A 14,087-nucleotide genomic window follows, 5' to 3' on the forward strand; every position below is an offset into this window, starting at 1 on the left:
ACAGATTTGGAGGTAAGTTCAAGCTGTTTTGTTTGTCTCTGTTTCTACTCGATTTATCAGCAAAAGGCTACAATTTTTAAGAGCATGTGGACTCACATAACCAAAAGTACCCTGGTTCCAGGAAAACTAAGGACAACCAATGAACGCCCAGAACAGCTCCTGGGCACTTCATCCCTGTCTCATGACGGCTGCTGTTTGCTCCCTCACAGTTGGGACCACATCTTGGCTATCCTCATGTCCACCACAGCACCCAGTGCTTGATAATGAAATCATAATGGACTGTACCACAAAGGTGTGACCTCCGTCGACACTTCCTGTTCTGTAGTGTACAGGCCACTTGGGATGTTGACATCAGACATGGTGAGGCCGATGCTGTGGTGGATCTGGATGAGCAGTGTCATGAGAAGCTGAGGAAAGAGTCGGAGCATGGCTGCTCGAAGCCTGTTTCCCATGAACACCTCATAAAGGGCACACGTTGCCTGTGGTAAAAAAGGCACAGAGCAGAGTTGAGCACCTGCGAGCCCTACTCCTCATTTTTGCTTTGTTTCTGTTTGTTCAAGAGTCCTGAATTTCTGAGTTTCTAAGACACTACGACTGTCCAATATTGAATTTCCGTGACAAACCCTCTTTCAACAGAATATGGTTTCTGGACCTACCATCCTCCTGGTATCGGACATGGCAGTGAGGAAAGGGGTCATTCAAAGTCACCAAGGAGTAAAGAGACTTGAAATCCAGAAGTATGAAGGAAACAATTCCCATACTTGATTACATACAGATAAAAACCAGGGCAAAATTTATCATAAGGCTAGATGACAAATAGCCCAAGAAAGTATTGATTTCAATGTATTATTAGTATATAAAATGCTCTTTCCAGTAAGAAAAACTACACAGGCTTGTTACTCAATGTCCAGGCCACGGAGCATCACCTGGGAGCTGATTAGACATGGAGACTCTCAGGCCCCACCCAAGACCCTCTGTATCTATTTTTCATAAAATCCCTGGTGACTGTCATATTAATTCTGAGAAGCACTGGTGTCTAGGACATGAACAGACAAGTCACAAATGAAGTAAAAACAGCCATTTAAAAACATACATTTAACCTGCCAAAACCAAAATTATTAAAACATGTTCCTTTCTCACCTAACAGTGAGAAAACAACGACAAGACTGGCAATGCTCAGTGTGGTGTGAGGCGAAACAGGCCTCCTCATGCCACCTGGAGGAAGGACAGTGCTCGGGAGGACCAGCTAGGAATACAGGTAGCAGCTCCATGCCCACCTTTGACCTAGAATTCCCCTCTACTGGCCTTCATCTTAAGAAAATATTGAGGGCTGGGGATGTGGCTCAAGCAGTAGCGCGCTCGCCTGGCATGCCTGTGGCCCGGGTTCGAGCCTCAGCACCACATACAAACAAGGATGATGTGTCCGCCGAAAACTAAAAAATAAATATTAAAAGTTCTCTCTCTCTCTCTTAAAAAAATATTGAATATATATGACATTATTTATGTGCACACAATTAAGTTTTCTGTAGCATTGCTTTAATGGCAAAAGTGTGAAAATTATCAAAATGTTCACTAATAATTTGATAATTAAGAATGATTTTGAGTTAGGCTTGTGCCTACAGTACCAGCACTCAGGAGGCTGGAGCAGGAAGATCAGGGCTTTCCAGGCAACATAATGAGACCACATCTCAAAAAAAAAAATTTTTTTTTTTCACAAAAAACAACAATGAGAAGATTCTATACCTTATAAAATCTATCTTACAAAAAGTTATTTAAAAACAAATAGCTATCCAGGAGATTCAAGATGGCGAATTAGAGGAAGGCTGCATTTCCTATTGCTCCATGGCTTGGGACACAAGCAGCAGGAGTACAGTTGCTCAGCAAGGTGGGTGAAAGAGAGATGTCACTAAAATTCAATATTGGACAGTCATAGTGTCTTAGAGACTCAGAAATTTGGGTGTCTTGAACAAAGAACCAGAAAGAGTATTGGAGCCAAGTTGGCTGTGGCAGCAGCAGCAGTAGCAGTAGTACACTGGTTCCCCACGGGGGGGGGGGGGGGGGGGGGGGATAACAGACAGAAACACAAAGCACAGACCTGGTATGGAAAAACCTGTAGATCAGAAAAGCAGCTTGAACTTAGCTGATCCAGAGGTTGAAACAGTGAACTGGTGTTTGACAGGTAATCTGTATTTCTCAACTGGCAAGCAGAGAGCTGAAGCAGGAGTCATCCCAAGGAGGCCACACTTCAGCTTGCTGCTGTGGGAGCCCAGGAGATTACAGCAAATATTGTCATACTGCCCCAGCAAGAGCATACAGTGTGGTCTAGGGTGTGTATAGCAGAACATGAGTGAAAGAGGCTCAAAGAAGACTGTACCTAGGTGGATCCAAGTCAGAAAAAGAAGGGGAGTTGAACTTCTTTCCCTGTGAGTCTGGCAGCTCACATGAACAGGTGGGTAAACACTCAGCAGCAGCAAAGCTGGTGGAAGACTGGTTTCCTTGCTCCACAAGTAGAATTCTTGGGAGGTTGCCAAGATCCTGACTCCCTGCAGAGATAGGCCTCTGCCTGGCCCTAGGGGTATATTCATCTATTCTCTCCAGAGCAGATACCACCCAACAAAGCTCTTAGGGCTTGATTAGCCCCAGTCACCAGAACTTCCCTCAAAGAACGGAGCAGCAGCCCTGCCCTGGAAGTGCATAGATCTAGTCTGTGCAGACAAAACTCCAATCAACATGCCGTCCTACCTTATCCTGGTGAGAAGGGAAGCTGAGAGCTTCAGTTTTAGGCCAATCCAACTGGCAGCTTGGTGAGCAACACAAAAAGAGGAAGAGGTTAACAACCCCCAGCCCTTATTCTTTGTTTCTCAGCACATAGCCCACGAAGAAACAGAGAAGGATAGTTGGGCACAGGCCATGACCTGTCATTCTTGTTGATGGTTTTGACCACTTCAGTGGAGATGATTCTTTAATATTTCATTAAGAATCTTTTCTGGGGGCTGGGATTGTGGCTCAGTGGTAGAGCGCTTGCCTAGCATGTGTGAGGCACTGGGTTCGATTCTCAGCACCACATATCAATAAATAAAATAAAGCTCCATTGACAACTAAAAAAATATTTTTAAAAAAGAATCTTTTCTGGGTGTTCTTGCTGTGCTGAGTGTTTTATGGACATATTTACATACACATATATGCTTCTTTTTTTTCCTCATTTTTTTTTATATTAGTTATCTTTCTTTGCCTTGCCTTTGAAGGCCAGGGTTTTTGGTTTATTTTTGTTTTTATCTTCTTTCTTCTCCCACTAACAGACAAATTCTCTTGTTCTCTCTTTCTCTTTTTACTTCATTTTTGTTATTTTTTTTCCTCCTCCTTTATAATCATCACTTGCTGCATCTCTTCTGCATTCTCTCTCTCTCTCTCTCTCTCTCTCTCTCTCTCTCTCTTTTTTTTTTTTGGTACTGGGGATTGAACTCAGGGGCACATGCCCAGCCTTATTTTGTGTTTCAACTCACTGAGTTGCTTAGCACCTCGCTTTTGCTGAGGCTGGCTTTGAACTCATGATCCTCCTGCCTTAGCCTCCCTAGCCACCAGAATTATAGGCATGCACCACCATGCCCCGCTCTCTGTTCACATTTTGAATATCCTAAACTTTCTTATACTTTCCTATCACATTTTATTTTCTCTTAAGGAACTGTATTTTTACCATCTTTTAGAACTATTTGGTTTATAGAACTCCATCTGACCATTCAGGTTGTTACAAAACTCCATCTGACATTCAGGTTGTTGCAATTAAATACTGCCGTAAATGATATGGTTGGCACCTGCTGTTTACTTTAATGCCAGATCTAGTTCATGGTTATTTATTACTTTTACTATGGGCAACTGCTGACTCCACCATTCCTGGTTTTGTGGTAGTTAGTGTGGTAGATGTCAGAGAGGTACCAAGTATTTATTGTAATGCTGTATTTGTCTGCATTGGTTGTTGCTATTATTTGTTTCTCTTTAGTCTGTGAGGTGCTGGGAAGTTACAGGGACACTACAAGTTCAAAAGATACAGACTTTGCTGCTAAACTAAACTCAGTCAAAAGACAGTGCACCTTGCTCTACACATAAATTAGCCACACTCAAGCTATACTTTAATACAAAAAATAGTAGAGACAAAACCCACACTAACTACTGTGCCCCAAGTAGGAATGGGCCCTCAAATAGCACCTGGGCCCCCAAGTCCCCTAATGGACCTCTACTCCTACTGCAAAAACAGACAGAATTAAATCAAAGGTGTGGATACCACACCTACGATGAAGGGTCCCACGCATAGATTGGAAGAGAAATCCATTCTAACAGGCGCATAAAACTCAACACAGGAATACAAGAAATATGAAAAAAATTAAAAAACAAGGTAACATTATGTCTCCTAAAGTTCATAATTCACCAGCAACTGACCCAAAGATATTGAAGTGGATGAAATAGCAGATAAAGAATTCAAAAGAATGATTATAAAAATAATCTATGAATTACAAGAGGACAAGGAAAACAACTGAATGAATTAAGGAAATCAGTACAGAAAATAAATGAGAAATTAAATAAAGAGCTAGAAATATTCAAGAGGAGCCAAACAAATTTTGGAAATGAAAGACACAATAAACAGAATGTTCAGTTGAAAGTCTCTCTAACAGAGTAGACCATACTGAGAAGAGAATCTCGGAGCTTGAAGACAAAGTGGCTGGCCTTGAACATTCAGACATTATTAAAGAATAGAAAACATGTAATCATGATTAGAATATACAAGACTCTGGGACATTAAGAAACCAAAGTTAAGAATCATTGGAGGAAAAAAAATAAAATAATCTTTGGAGGGGGGCTGGGGTTGTGGCTCAGCAGTACAGCACTTGCCTAGCACGTGCAAGGCCCTGGGTTCGAGCCTCAGCACCACATAAAAATAAATAAATAAAGACATGTGTCCAACTACATCTAAAAATAAATATTTAAAAAAAAAAGAATCATTGGAGGGGCTGGGATTGTGGCTCAGTGATACAGTGCTTGTCTAGTACACACAAGGCCCTGGGCCCGATCCTCAGTACCACATAAAAATAAACATATAAATAAAATAAAGGTACAACCACAATTGAAAAATAAATATTTTTTTAAAAGAATCATTGGAATTGAAGAGGGTCATAAGATACAGGCTAATGAAACGGATAACCTCTTCAGGTAAATAATAACAGAAAAATTTCCAACCTTGAGAATGAGATGGACATCCAGATAAAGGAAGCACTGAAGATCCAAACAGAGAAGATAAAAAAGAACCTCTCCATGACACACTATAATTAAAATGCCTAATATATAGACAAGAATAGAATTTTTAAAGCCTCAAGAGAAAAACATCAGGTCCCATTTTTGAGGCAAGCCAATAAGAACTACTTCTAATTTCTCAGCACAAACTTTGAAAGCCAGGAGGGCTTGGAATGATGTGTTCCAAGTTTGGAAAGAAAATAACTGTCAACCAAGATTGCTACATTCAGGAAAATTATCCTTCAGAATTCAAAGTGGAGGGGCTGGGGTTGTGGCTCAGTGGTAGAGCGCTTGTTTAGCATGCATGAAGCACTGGGTTCAATGCTCAGCACCACATACAAATAAATAAAATAAAGGTATAAATAAAATAAAGGTATCAACAACTTAAAAAAAATTTAAAAAAATCGAAGTGGAAATAAAAACCTTCTAAGATAAGCAGAAACTAAAAGAATTCATGACTAATAAGCCAACACTACTTAAGTACTCCATGCAGAAGAAATTGAAAAAATCCCAGAGTTTAAAAATTTCATTTGAAGAGTAGCTAAGCAAATGAGAAACATGACCAAATTAGATATTAGAAATAAATTAAAGTAGGCTGGGGATGTGGCTCAAGCGGTAGCACGCTCGCCTGGCATGCATGCTGCCCGGGTTCGATCCTTAGCACCACATACAAAACAAAGATGTTGTGTCTGCCGAAAACTAAAAAATAAATATTAAAATTCTCTCTCTCTCTCTCTCTCTCTCTCTCTCTCTCTCTCTCTCTCTCTCTCTCTTTAAAAAAAAAGAAAAGAAATAAATTAAAGTGACAGGAATTAGTAAACCTCTCTCTATAATAATAATGAATATACACGGTCTCAATTCTCCAGTTAAAAGACATAGGGCTGGTAGAATGGATTGAAAAACAAGACCCAACTATATGCTGTTTGCAAGAGACTCACTTTACAAGCAAAGGCAGTCACACACGTTGAAATTAAAAGGATGGAAATTTATATAGCATGCAATAATGAGGCCAGAAAACATGCAGGAGTAGCTACTCCCATATCAAACAAAGCAGACTTCCAAACAAAAATAATCAGAGAGACAAAGGTCATTTCATACTGATAAAGAGAACAATCCAACAAGAAGATAAAATGATAGTAAATATTGATGCCCCAAACATTGGTGCACCTAATTACATAAATTAAAACTCAGATAAATCCCAGTACAATAATACTGAATCATTTCAACACACATCTCTCACAAATATATAGGTTATTCAGACATAAACTCAGGAAAGACTCTTTGGACCTGAAAGATATTAGAAATCAAATGGACTTAGCAGACATTTATCTATTCATCCATAAAGAAAAATAAAATATGACATTTGCAGGAAAACGGATGGAACTAGAGACCATCATGTTAAGTGAAATAAACCATACTCAAAAGGTCAAGGATCATACATTTTCTAGTGGAAGCTAGAGAAGAAAAAGGAAAAGAAAGGTGGAAGGAAGGGGGTCTCATGAAAATTAATCTGTAGAGTAGAGGATGGGAACCAGGGAAAGGGAGAAAGGGAAGGAAAGGGGAAACACTGGAGAATGATATCAGCCAAATTTTATTGTTATTTTATAATCATGTACAAATATCTGACAACAAATCCCATCATTATGTACAACTATAATGCACCAATAAAAAAAGAAAAAAGAAAAAATGGCTATCCAGTCAGAAAAGGATAGGAGTAGTTCATACATTGTTAAATTTTTTTAAAAAGTCATCAAACAGTGTGTGTAATATGATCATATTAATATATATGCACATATATATAGTTTTATTGACTGATTATATGATACAATATATACATTTATCTGTCCTAACTTCTAATACTATACTAAAATGACATATAGGAATTTTTTAAAAGGCATAAGTCCATAAGAACAGAGAAAATAAAAGACAATAGCAGATTACAAATGTTGAATTATGAAAGCAAAAAATCATAATGATAACTTAGATCAGAGAAAGGTAAAAACTGATAGGGGAGGAAATGCAGTAAAAAGTATATGCTGAAAGAAGGGAAGCTATGCATGTGTAGAAGCCAGGGATTTGGGGGAACTCTGTACTTTTTGCTCAATTTTGCTGTGAACAGGAAACACTTTAAAAAGTAACATATATTTAAAGGAAAAAAATGGGGAAAAAGTTTATCAAATATACATAAAAATGTTTAAATATGTATAAATAGTTCTAGAAAGTTCATTTTTAGAAAAATGGCACAGACATGAGCCAAGAATAGTTTTACATTTTTTTTTGGAACCAGAAATTTAACCCAGGGTCACTTAACCACACATCTCCAGCCCATTATACATTTTTTTATTTTAAGACAGGGTCTTGCTAAGTCCCTTAGGGCCTCTCTAAGTTGCTGAGGCTCATCTTGAACTTGCAATCCTCCTGTCTCAGCTTCTTGAGTCCCTAGGATAATAAAGCATTAATGCACTATCTGCTTTCCCCCCTTTTATTTTTGAGACAGGATTTCACAATGTAGCCCAGTTTTGCTTAGAACTCCTAGGCTCCCCAGTTTTGCTTTTAATTCCTGGGCTCCCCAGTTTTGCTTTGAATTCCTGAGCTCCCCAGTTTTGCTTTGAACTCCTGGGCTCCTGCCTCAGCTTTCAGAGCAGCTAGGATTTCAGGTACATACCATAGTACCTGGTTCAAGATTTTATATTTTTAAAAGGATTATTATTTTAAAAAAGACAAAGACTATATAGACTATGTAGTAGAGACTATTATGTGGTCTGAAGAGCCTAGAATATTTATCATCAATCCTTGTTAACTGCTGCTCAAGGGGACCTTTGCTTTCTTTTTCATCTAACTATCTATTTATTGAGGTGCTGGGGATAGAACCCAAGGCCTCACTCATGCTAGGTACTACCACTATCACTGAGCTATACCCCAGCCCATGCTTTCTATTTTATACACTTTCATATTATCCAACAGTTTTCAAAAAGTTGTATTACTCTTTCACTATAATGATAAATATTTTTAAAGATAAATATTTTTTTAAAAAGATTGAAGCAGGAATGTTTTAAATATATTAAACCATACGGATTCCTACACTCTCCCAGCTCTCTCCATGTCAACCTGGGTAGAGGCACTGTAGATATAAAATGGATGACAAAAACCATCTGTGAGAGGGACTAAAAATAACATTCTCTGAGTGATGTTGGTCACCCTGGAGGGAAGCCTGATGGGCGGAAGTTAGTGGGGAAGAGCTCCGTGACTTACAGCAACAGCCACATAGGCCATCTTCTCCTGGGTGGGCACCATATGGCATTTCTGCAGCTTCCTCAGGAGTCTCCACAGGATCCAGGTTGTGCTGGGCAGCTCTGCCTCCAGGGTTCTCCACAACTCAGTCAGATACCTAAAGACCCCAGAATAAGAAGGTTCAGGAAAGTGGCTTGTCCCAGACCTATCATGACTACCACCTTTCTGGAGTCTCTGGGATCCAATCTATAAGACGGTTTCCTCTCTGCTTACTTCCTCAGTATATCAAAGGCATCTGAGTACATAATAGGTAACTTCCAAGGTTTCATTGAATCAAGTTCCCTTTGCCTGGGCACAGACTTCAAGGCCATTCATAAACTGGTCCTCACCTAACTTTCAGTACCTCTATGTCCCCCCATCACATACTCTGGGCTCTAGCCACCTGCACCATTCACCTTCGCCAAACAAATTGTGGACTTTGAAAACCTCTACCTTTGCTTACAGCATTTTCTTAAACCGGAAGACCCTTCCCCAAATTTTCCTCTGCCCATCACCCCTTCAAGGTCCAGCTCCAGTGTCACCTCTTCTGTGTATCTTTGCTACTTCCTCACCATGTCTCTCATGAGAGTTTCCATAACCCTTAGTTTGTTTGTTTGTTTGGTGCTAGAGATTGAAACCAGGGGTGCTTTATTACTGAGCTACATCCCCAGCCCTTTTTAAAATTTTTTAGAGTCTTGAGACAGGGTTTTGCTAAGTTGCTTAAGGTATTGCTAAGTTACTGAGTCTGATCTTGAACTTGTGATCTTGCCTCAGACTTCCAAATTGCTGGGATTACAGAGTGCACCGCCATGCCTGGCCCCATGACACTCTTCTCCTTTCTAGAGGTTGCCTCAGTCTCACATGTGCCATTGTCAGTTCTCTATGTGTGTGTGTCTATCTGAAGGAAGAGATTATGTCCGCCCTTCTAGAGATCCCTAAGGACCTAGCACAATGCCAGGTATTCAAAGGCACATCTATTCAATATAGTCTGTGGTCCTCAAATTGGCTAAGGTCAAGCCCTAAAATAAAGCTTTGATCCTACTTAGAAGAAATATTTTTTATTTTATTATTATTTTTTTTAGTTTAGCCACTTTCCTGAATCTTCTTATTTTTTTTATGTGGTGCTCAGGATCGAACCCAGCACCTTGCACATGCTAGGCGAGTGCTCTACCACTGAGCCACAACCCTAGCCCCAGAAATCTTTTTTTTTTTTAATATTTTTTAGCTGTTGATAGACCTTTATTTCATTTATTTATTTATATGTGGTGCTGAGAATCTAACCCAGAGCCTCATACATGCTAGGCAAGTACACTACCACTGAGCCACAACCCCAGCCCAGAAGAAATCTTTTCTTAAGGAAAAGTAATATTATTTTCAAAAAGATTAACAAATTGAAATTACAGCTATGGCCATCCTGGGCAATACAGAGACCTCAACTTATAAAAAAATTCTTTATGGGCTGGGGAGTGGCTCAAGCTGTAGCGCGCTCACCTGGCATGCGTGCGGCCCGGGTTCGATTCTCAGCACCACGTACAAACAAAGATGTTGTGTCCACCGAAAACTAAAAATAAATATTTAAAAAATTCTCTCTCTCTCTCTCTCTCTCTCTCCTCTTTAAAAAAAAATCTTTATTATTATAAGGCCTGAGAGTTATATAAACATTGTGCAAGTGATGGGGGAGAGAAGATTACTCTTGCTTTTAAAGGGAGTTACTCATGCTTTTAAACTTTTTTTTTCACCTTTTTCTGGTGCTACGGATCAAACCCAGGGCCTTGGACATGCTAGGCAATCCACTTTGTCATTAAACTACAGGCCCCCTTGACCCAATCCATTCTTCACCTATTTTTAGAATCTATCTAGGCATTTTTGTACTACAGACAGGGTTTTTTCAAGTATGCTCTTCCAGCTATCTACATGAGACTCTTTTAAAACTTGAGAGCATTGGAGACTATCTAAACATTTCACTCCCTACTTTAGTAATTCTACTCTGTGAATAACAAAGCATGAAGGTCCTAAAGACTCCTGAAGTGAAGACTAGAAAGGAAATGGGGATAATGAAAAGCCTCATGGCTGAGAAAATAAGTAGATGGTAGAATATGAATGTTCATCCTGGGAAGATGTTAAGAAATTCCTTTGTTTACTCACAGTGGGATATTTTCTCTGGATTACTGAAGAACTAAATAAAATACTTTGAGAAACTATTTCTTGTGAAAGAATTGCTCTCAAATGCTTTTGGTTCACAGCACATTTCTAAGAGTGCTATGAGTGTGTCTAAATTAGAAAACACAGTCTTTAAGCCAATGATTCACAGAAATTAATGTGTAAAAAATATCATCTGGGGAATTTGTTAAAAATATGGAGGGATAGCTGGGTATAGTGACGCATGCCTGTAATCCCAGACACCTGGGAGGCTAAAGCAGGAGAATCACAAGTTCAAGGCCAGCCTCAGCAACTTAGAGAGGCCCTAAGTATCTTAGCAAAACCCTGTCTCAAAATAAAAAATAAAAGGGGTTGGGGAGGTGGCTTAGAGGTTAAGCCCCCTGGGTTCAATCCCTGACACACACACACACACACACACACATAAAAAAAAAAAAAAAAAAAGGAAGAGAAAAAGGAGGACTAAAAAAAATAAAAAAGAGGTCTGGGGATATAGCTCAGTTGGTAGAGTACTTGCCTCACATGCATAATGCCCTGGGTTCAATCCCCAGCACCAAAAATAAATAAATAAACAAACAAACAAACAAATAAATAAATAAAATAAAAAAGAGGGAGCTCCGTGGTAGAGGGTTGGCCTAGAGTGTGCAGGTCCTGGGTTGAATCCCCTGCACTATAAGAACAACAACAAAAAAGCAAAAGCCAAACAAACAAACAAAAGCAAATAGCTGATCATGATTCCCTGCTTGTGGGCATCTTTGGAAACTGCCAGGTGCCTCTAATAGAAAACTGTCCAGCTCAAAAACCTATTTTGTCTATTTATCTCTATAATTGAATTTTTCTCTATGTATATATTTATACCTTCTTTTAAAGTATCTATTTATTTACTTCCTTATTTTGGGGTGAAGTCATTCTGCAAGTGAATTACCAACCTCATTTTCACCCCTCAATAATTTCAGACTCTATCTTCTGACAGAAAGCACATAATTCCACTTAACCATAATATCATTTCACACCTAAGCAAATTATATTAATTTACTAATCTAGTGTAGAGGCCATATTTACATTTTCTCCAAATTTTCTTTTATGGCTTTTGTTTTTGATCCAGGATCCAATCAAGGTCATATAATACATTGGGTTATGTTGCTTTAGTATCTTTTTATCTAGAATGGTGCCTCTATCATTTTTTTCTTTCATGATATTAACTTTTTTTGGGGGGAGTACAGGGGATCAAACCCAGGGGCATTTAACTACTAAGCCACATCCCCAGCGCTTTTTTTTTTTTATTCTGAGACAGAGTCTCACTAAGTTGCTTAGGGATTCACTATGTTACTGAAGTGGCTTTGAACTTGTGATCCTTTTGCCTCAGCCCCCAAGTTGCTAGGATTACAAGCATACACCACCACACCCAGCTTTGACATTAACCTTTTTTGTTTGTTTTTGTAGAGTCCAATCTAATTATAGAATGCTCTTCATTCTGGCTTTTTTGGATTATCTTACATTTATGCATTATAGTCTGATTTATCTCCCAGGTAACTGTCTATATCTTACCTTCTCTACAAGAGAATCCTTAGATTTTTTAGGGCAACCCCAGTTTCAAAATACTCAGTGATATGCTACATACCCCAATTTAGTGTGGAGGCTGTACGGGGTGCTGTTACCTGTCATATGGTATTGGATGACACAGAAGGTGACTAAGTACTATATCTGTGTACTTGGGCCTGGAGATAAACAAACTCACAGTACTTATGACTTGTTGTCGGACTCTAGGCTGGCTGATTATGGATAGCCGGGCACATATAATTCCCATAATTTCTGGTACCTGAAAAAAAAAGAAATTACTAGTATCACTGAGACCTTAACCTTGTGGGATACTGATGGTTACTGGGGTACTGTGGCCATTTCTGAAAGGAAGCTAGGAAGTGACTTTGAAACAAAATAATTTTATGAAAAAGTTTAAAATCAAAACTATTTAAAGTATATCTGTATGTAAGAATTTGTAAGGCTACATATACAATGTTAGTAGTGTGTCTGAGTGATAGGATATTAATTGGATATTAATTTTACTTTTTGCTTATCTATTTTTTTCTAATTTTCTCTCAGTGATTTCATATTGATTTTATAATAAAACTAAGATACGTGCTGCAAGAAAGCTGTTTTTTTCCACTCTGACTCTGATTATGGCAGGGGTTCTTACCCACCTTCCTCTCAGATATGTCTGTCCGTCCAGGTCAAGGAAGCAGGACTACTCTTCCCATCCAGACCCCTGACTTCAGGTCTCTGTGGAACTGTCAGCTCCTCAGAGAGGCTGTCCTCAACAACCTTGCACCAGATGGCTGTCACCTCCATTGCCAGTCACCAGAAACTGGTGTAGGATGGGCATATGATGCAGTTCTGGCCAATGAATCATGAGGGAAAAAATCTATTGGAGGCTTTTATTAAAGATTTTCCTTGCTAAATAAGGGACAAAGAGGAAAGCAGCATGTTTCTTCTTTCTGGATAGTCTTAACCTGCTCATGAAGTCTGATATCACTGTGACCACCTTATACCACATGAACGGGAAAAACAGAAAGATGGGTCTTTGCCTGAACACTGTTGAGTCACAGAAATTATGCTGTGTTCAGACTTCTCCAGAATAATACATCCTCTGGTGAAGCCTCCACAGTGGGTCTTCGATTTGCCACTGAGAGCACCTTCATGATCCTACTGCCGTCTCTCCCTGCTTCCTCAGACTGCTCTTTGTGCCTCTGAGGAATTTTGTCCCATCATTCCAGCTGAGGAACACCTATAAAAACTTAAATACAGCATATAATCATGTAATATATTATGTATTTAATATTAATAATAAGAGTAAAATTATAATAATTATAACATAAGCTGTAGATTGATTTCCAACTTATCTTAATGCACATGTATCAATTGTGTTGAAATATTCATGGAATTGAAAACTTGTGATTTCATTTGTTAATAGGTTAAAATATAGGTTTTCATCATTTTAAAATTGTTTTATTATTTTATTTTTGTGGTGTGGAGGGCTTGAAACTAAGGCTTCGCACATGCTAGGCAAGTACTCTACCACTGAGCTATCCCTTAGCCTCTATTTTTTCTTTTTATCAAAGCACAACATGCACACAATCTAAAACTCCAGTGGTCCCTTGTGTCTTTCCTCCCTATTTCCCATGTCTACCCTCCAGAGACAGCTGCTTTTATCACTTTCATTATGTTCTTCTGTATTTTAGATGATGTAGATGATTTCTTTTTCCTTATTTTTTTATTTCTTGATGTATCAACTTTAGATACATCTAGATAAATTCTCTTGATTTTAGGCTAAGTCTGCCTTTTTCTAAGGTTACTTATAGATTTTTTTTAATTGCATAAGA

The 14,087-nt window shown here is 38.8% G+C and overlaps 1 protein-coding gene across 17 annotated transcripts in view; it reads right to left on the minus strand.

Annotated features, from left to right (window-relative positions):
- Mroh8 (maestro heat like repeat family member 8) overlaps nt 1–14,087 on the minus strand; it is a 62,137-nt gene that overhangs the window by 15,496 nt on the left and 32,554 nt on the right. For 16 of the 17 annotated variants that reach the window (XR_013439673.1, XR_013439674.1, XR_013439676.1 and 13 more), the window contains 3 exons: nt 12,369–12,529; nt 8,536–8,671; nt 286–479 (listed from right to left, as the gene is read on the minus strand). Coding sequence is in view for 13 of the 17 variants with exons in the window: in XM_040275991.2 (XP_040131925.2) it covers nt 286–479; nt 8,536–8,671; nt 12,369–12,529 (491 nt within the window). In the remaining 4 variants the exon portion in view is untranslated. Of the gene's footprint in view, nt 1–285; nt 480–2,742; nt 2,801–8,535; nt 8,672–12,368; nt 12,530–14,087 lie in introns of those variants that run through there. The other variant, XM_021729518.3, reaches the window with a different exon arrangement.

This window comes from Ictidomys tridecemlineatus, chromosome 5, assembly GCF_052094955.1.
Source record: "Ictidomys tridecemlineatus isolate mIctTri1 chromosome 5, mIctTri1.hap1, whole genome shotgun sequence".
NCBI classification, from domain to species: Eukaryota; Metazoa; Chordata; class Mammalia; order Rodentia; family Sciuridae; genus Ictidomys; species Ictidomys tridecemlineatus.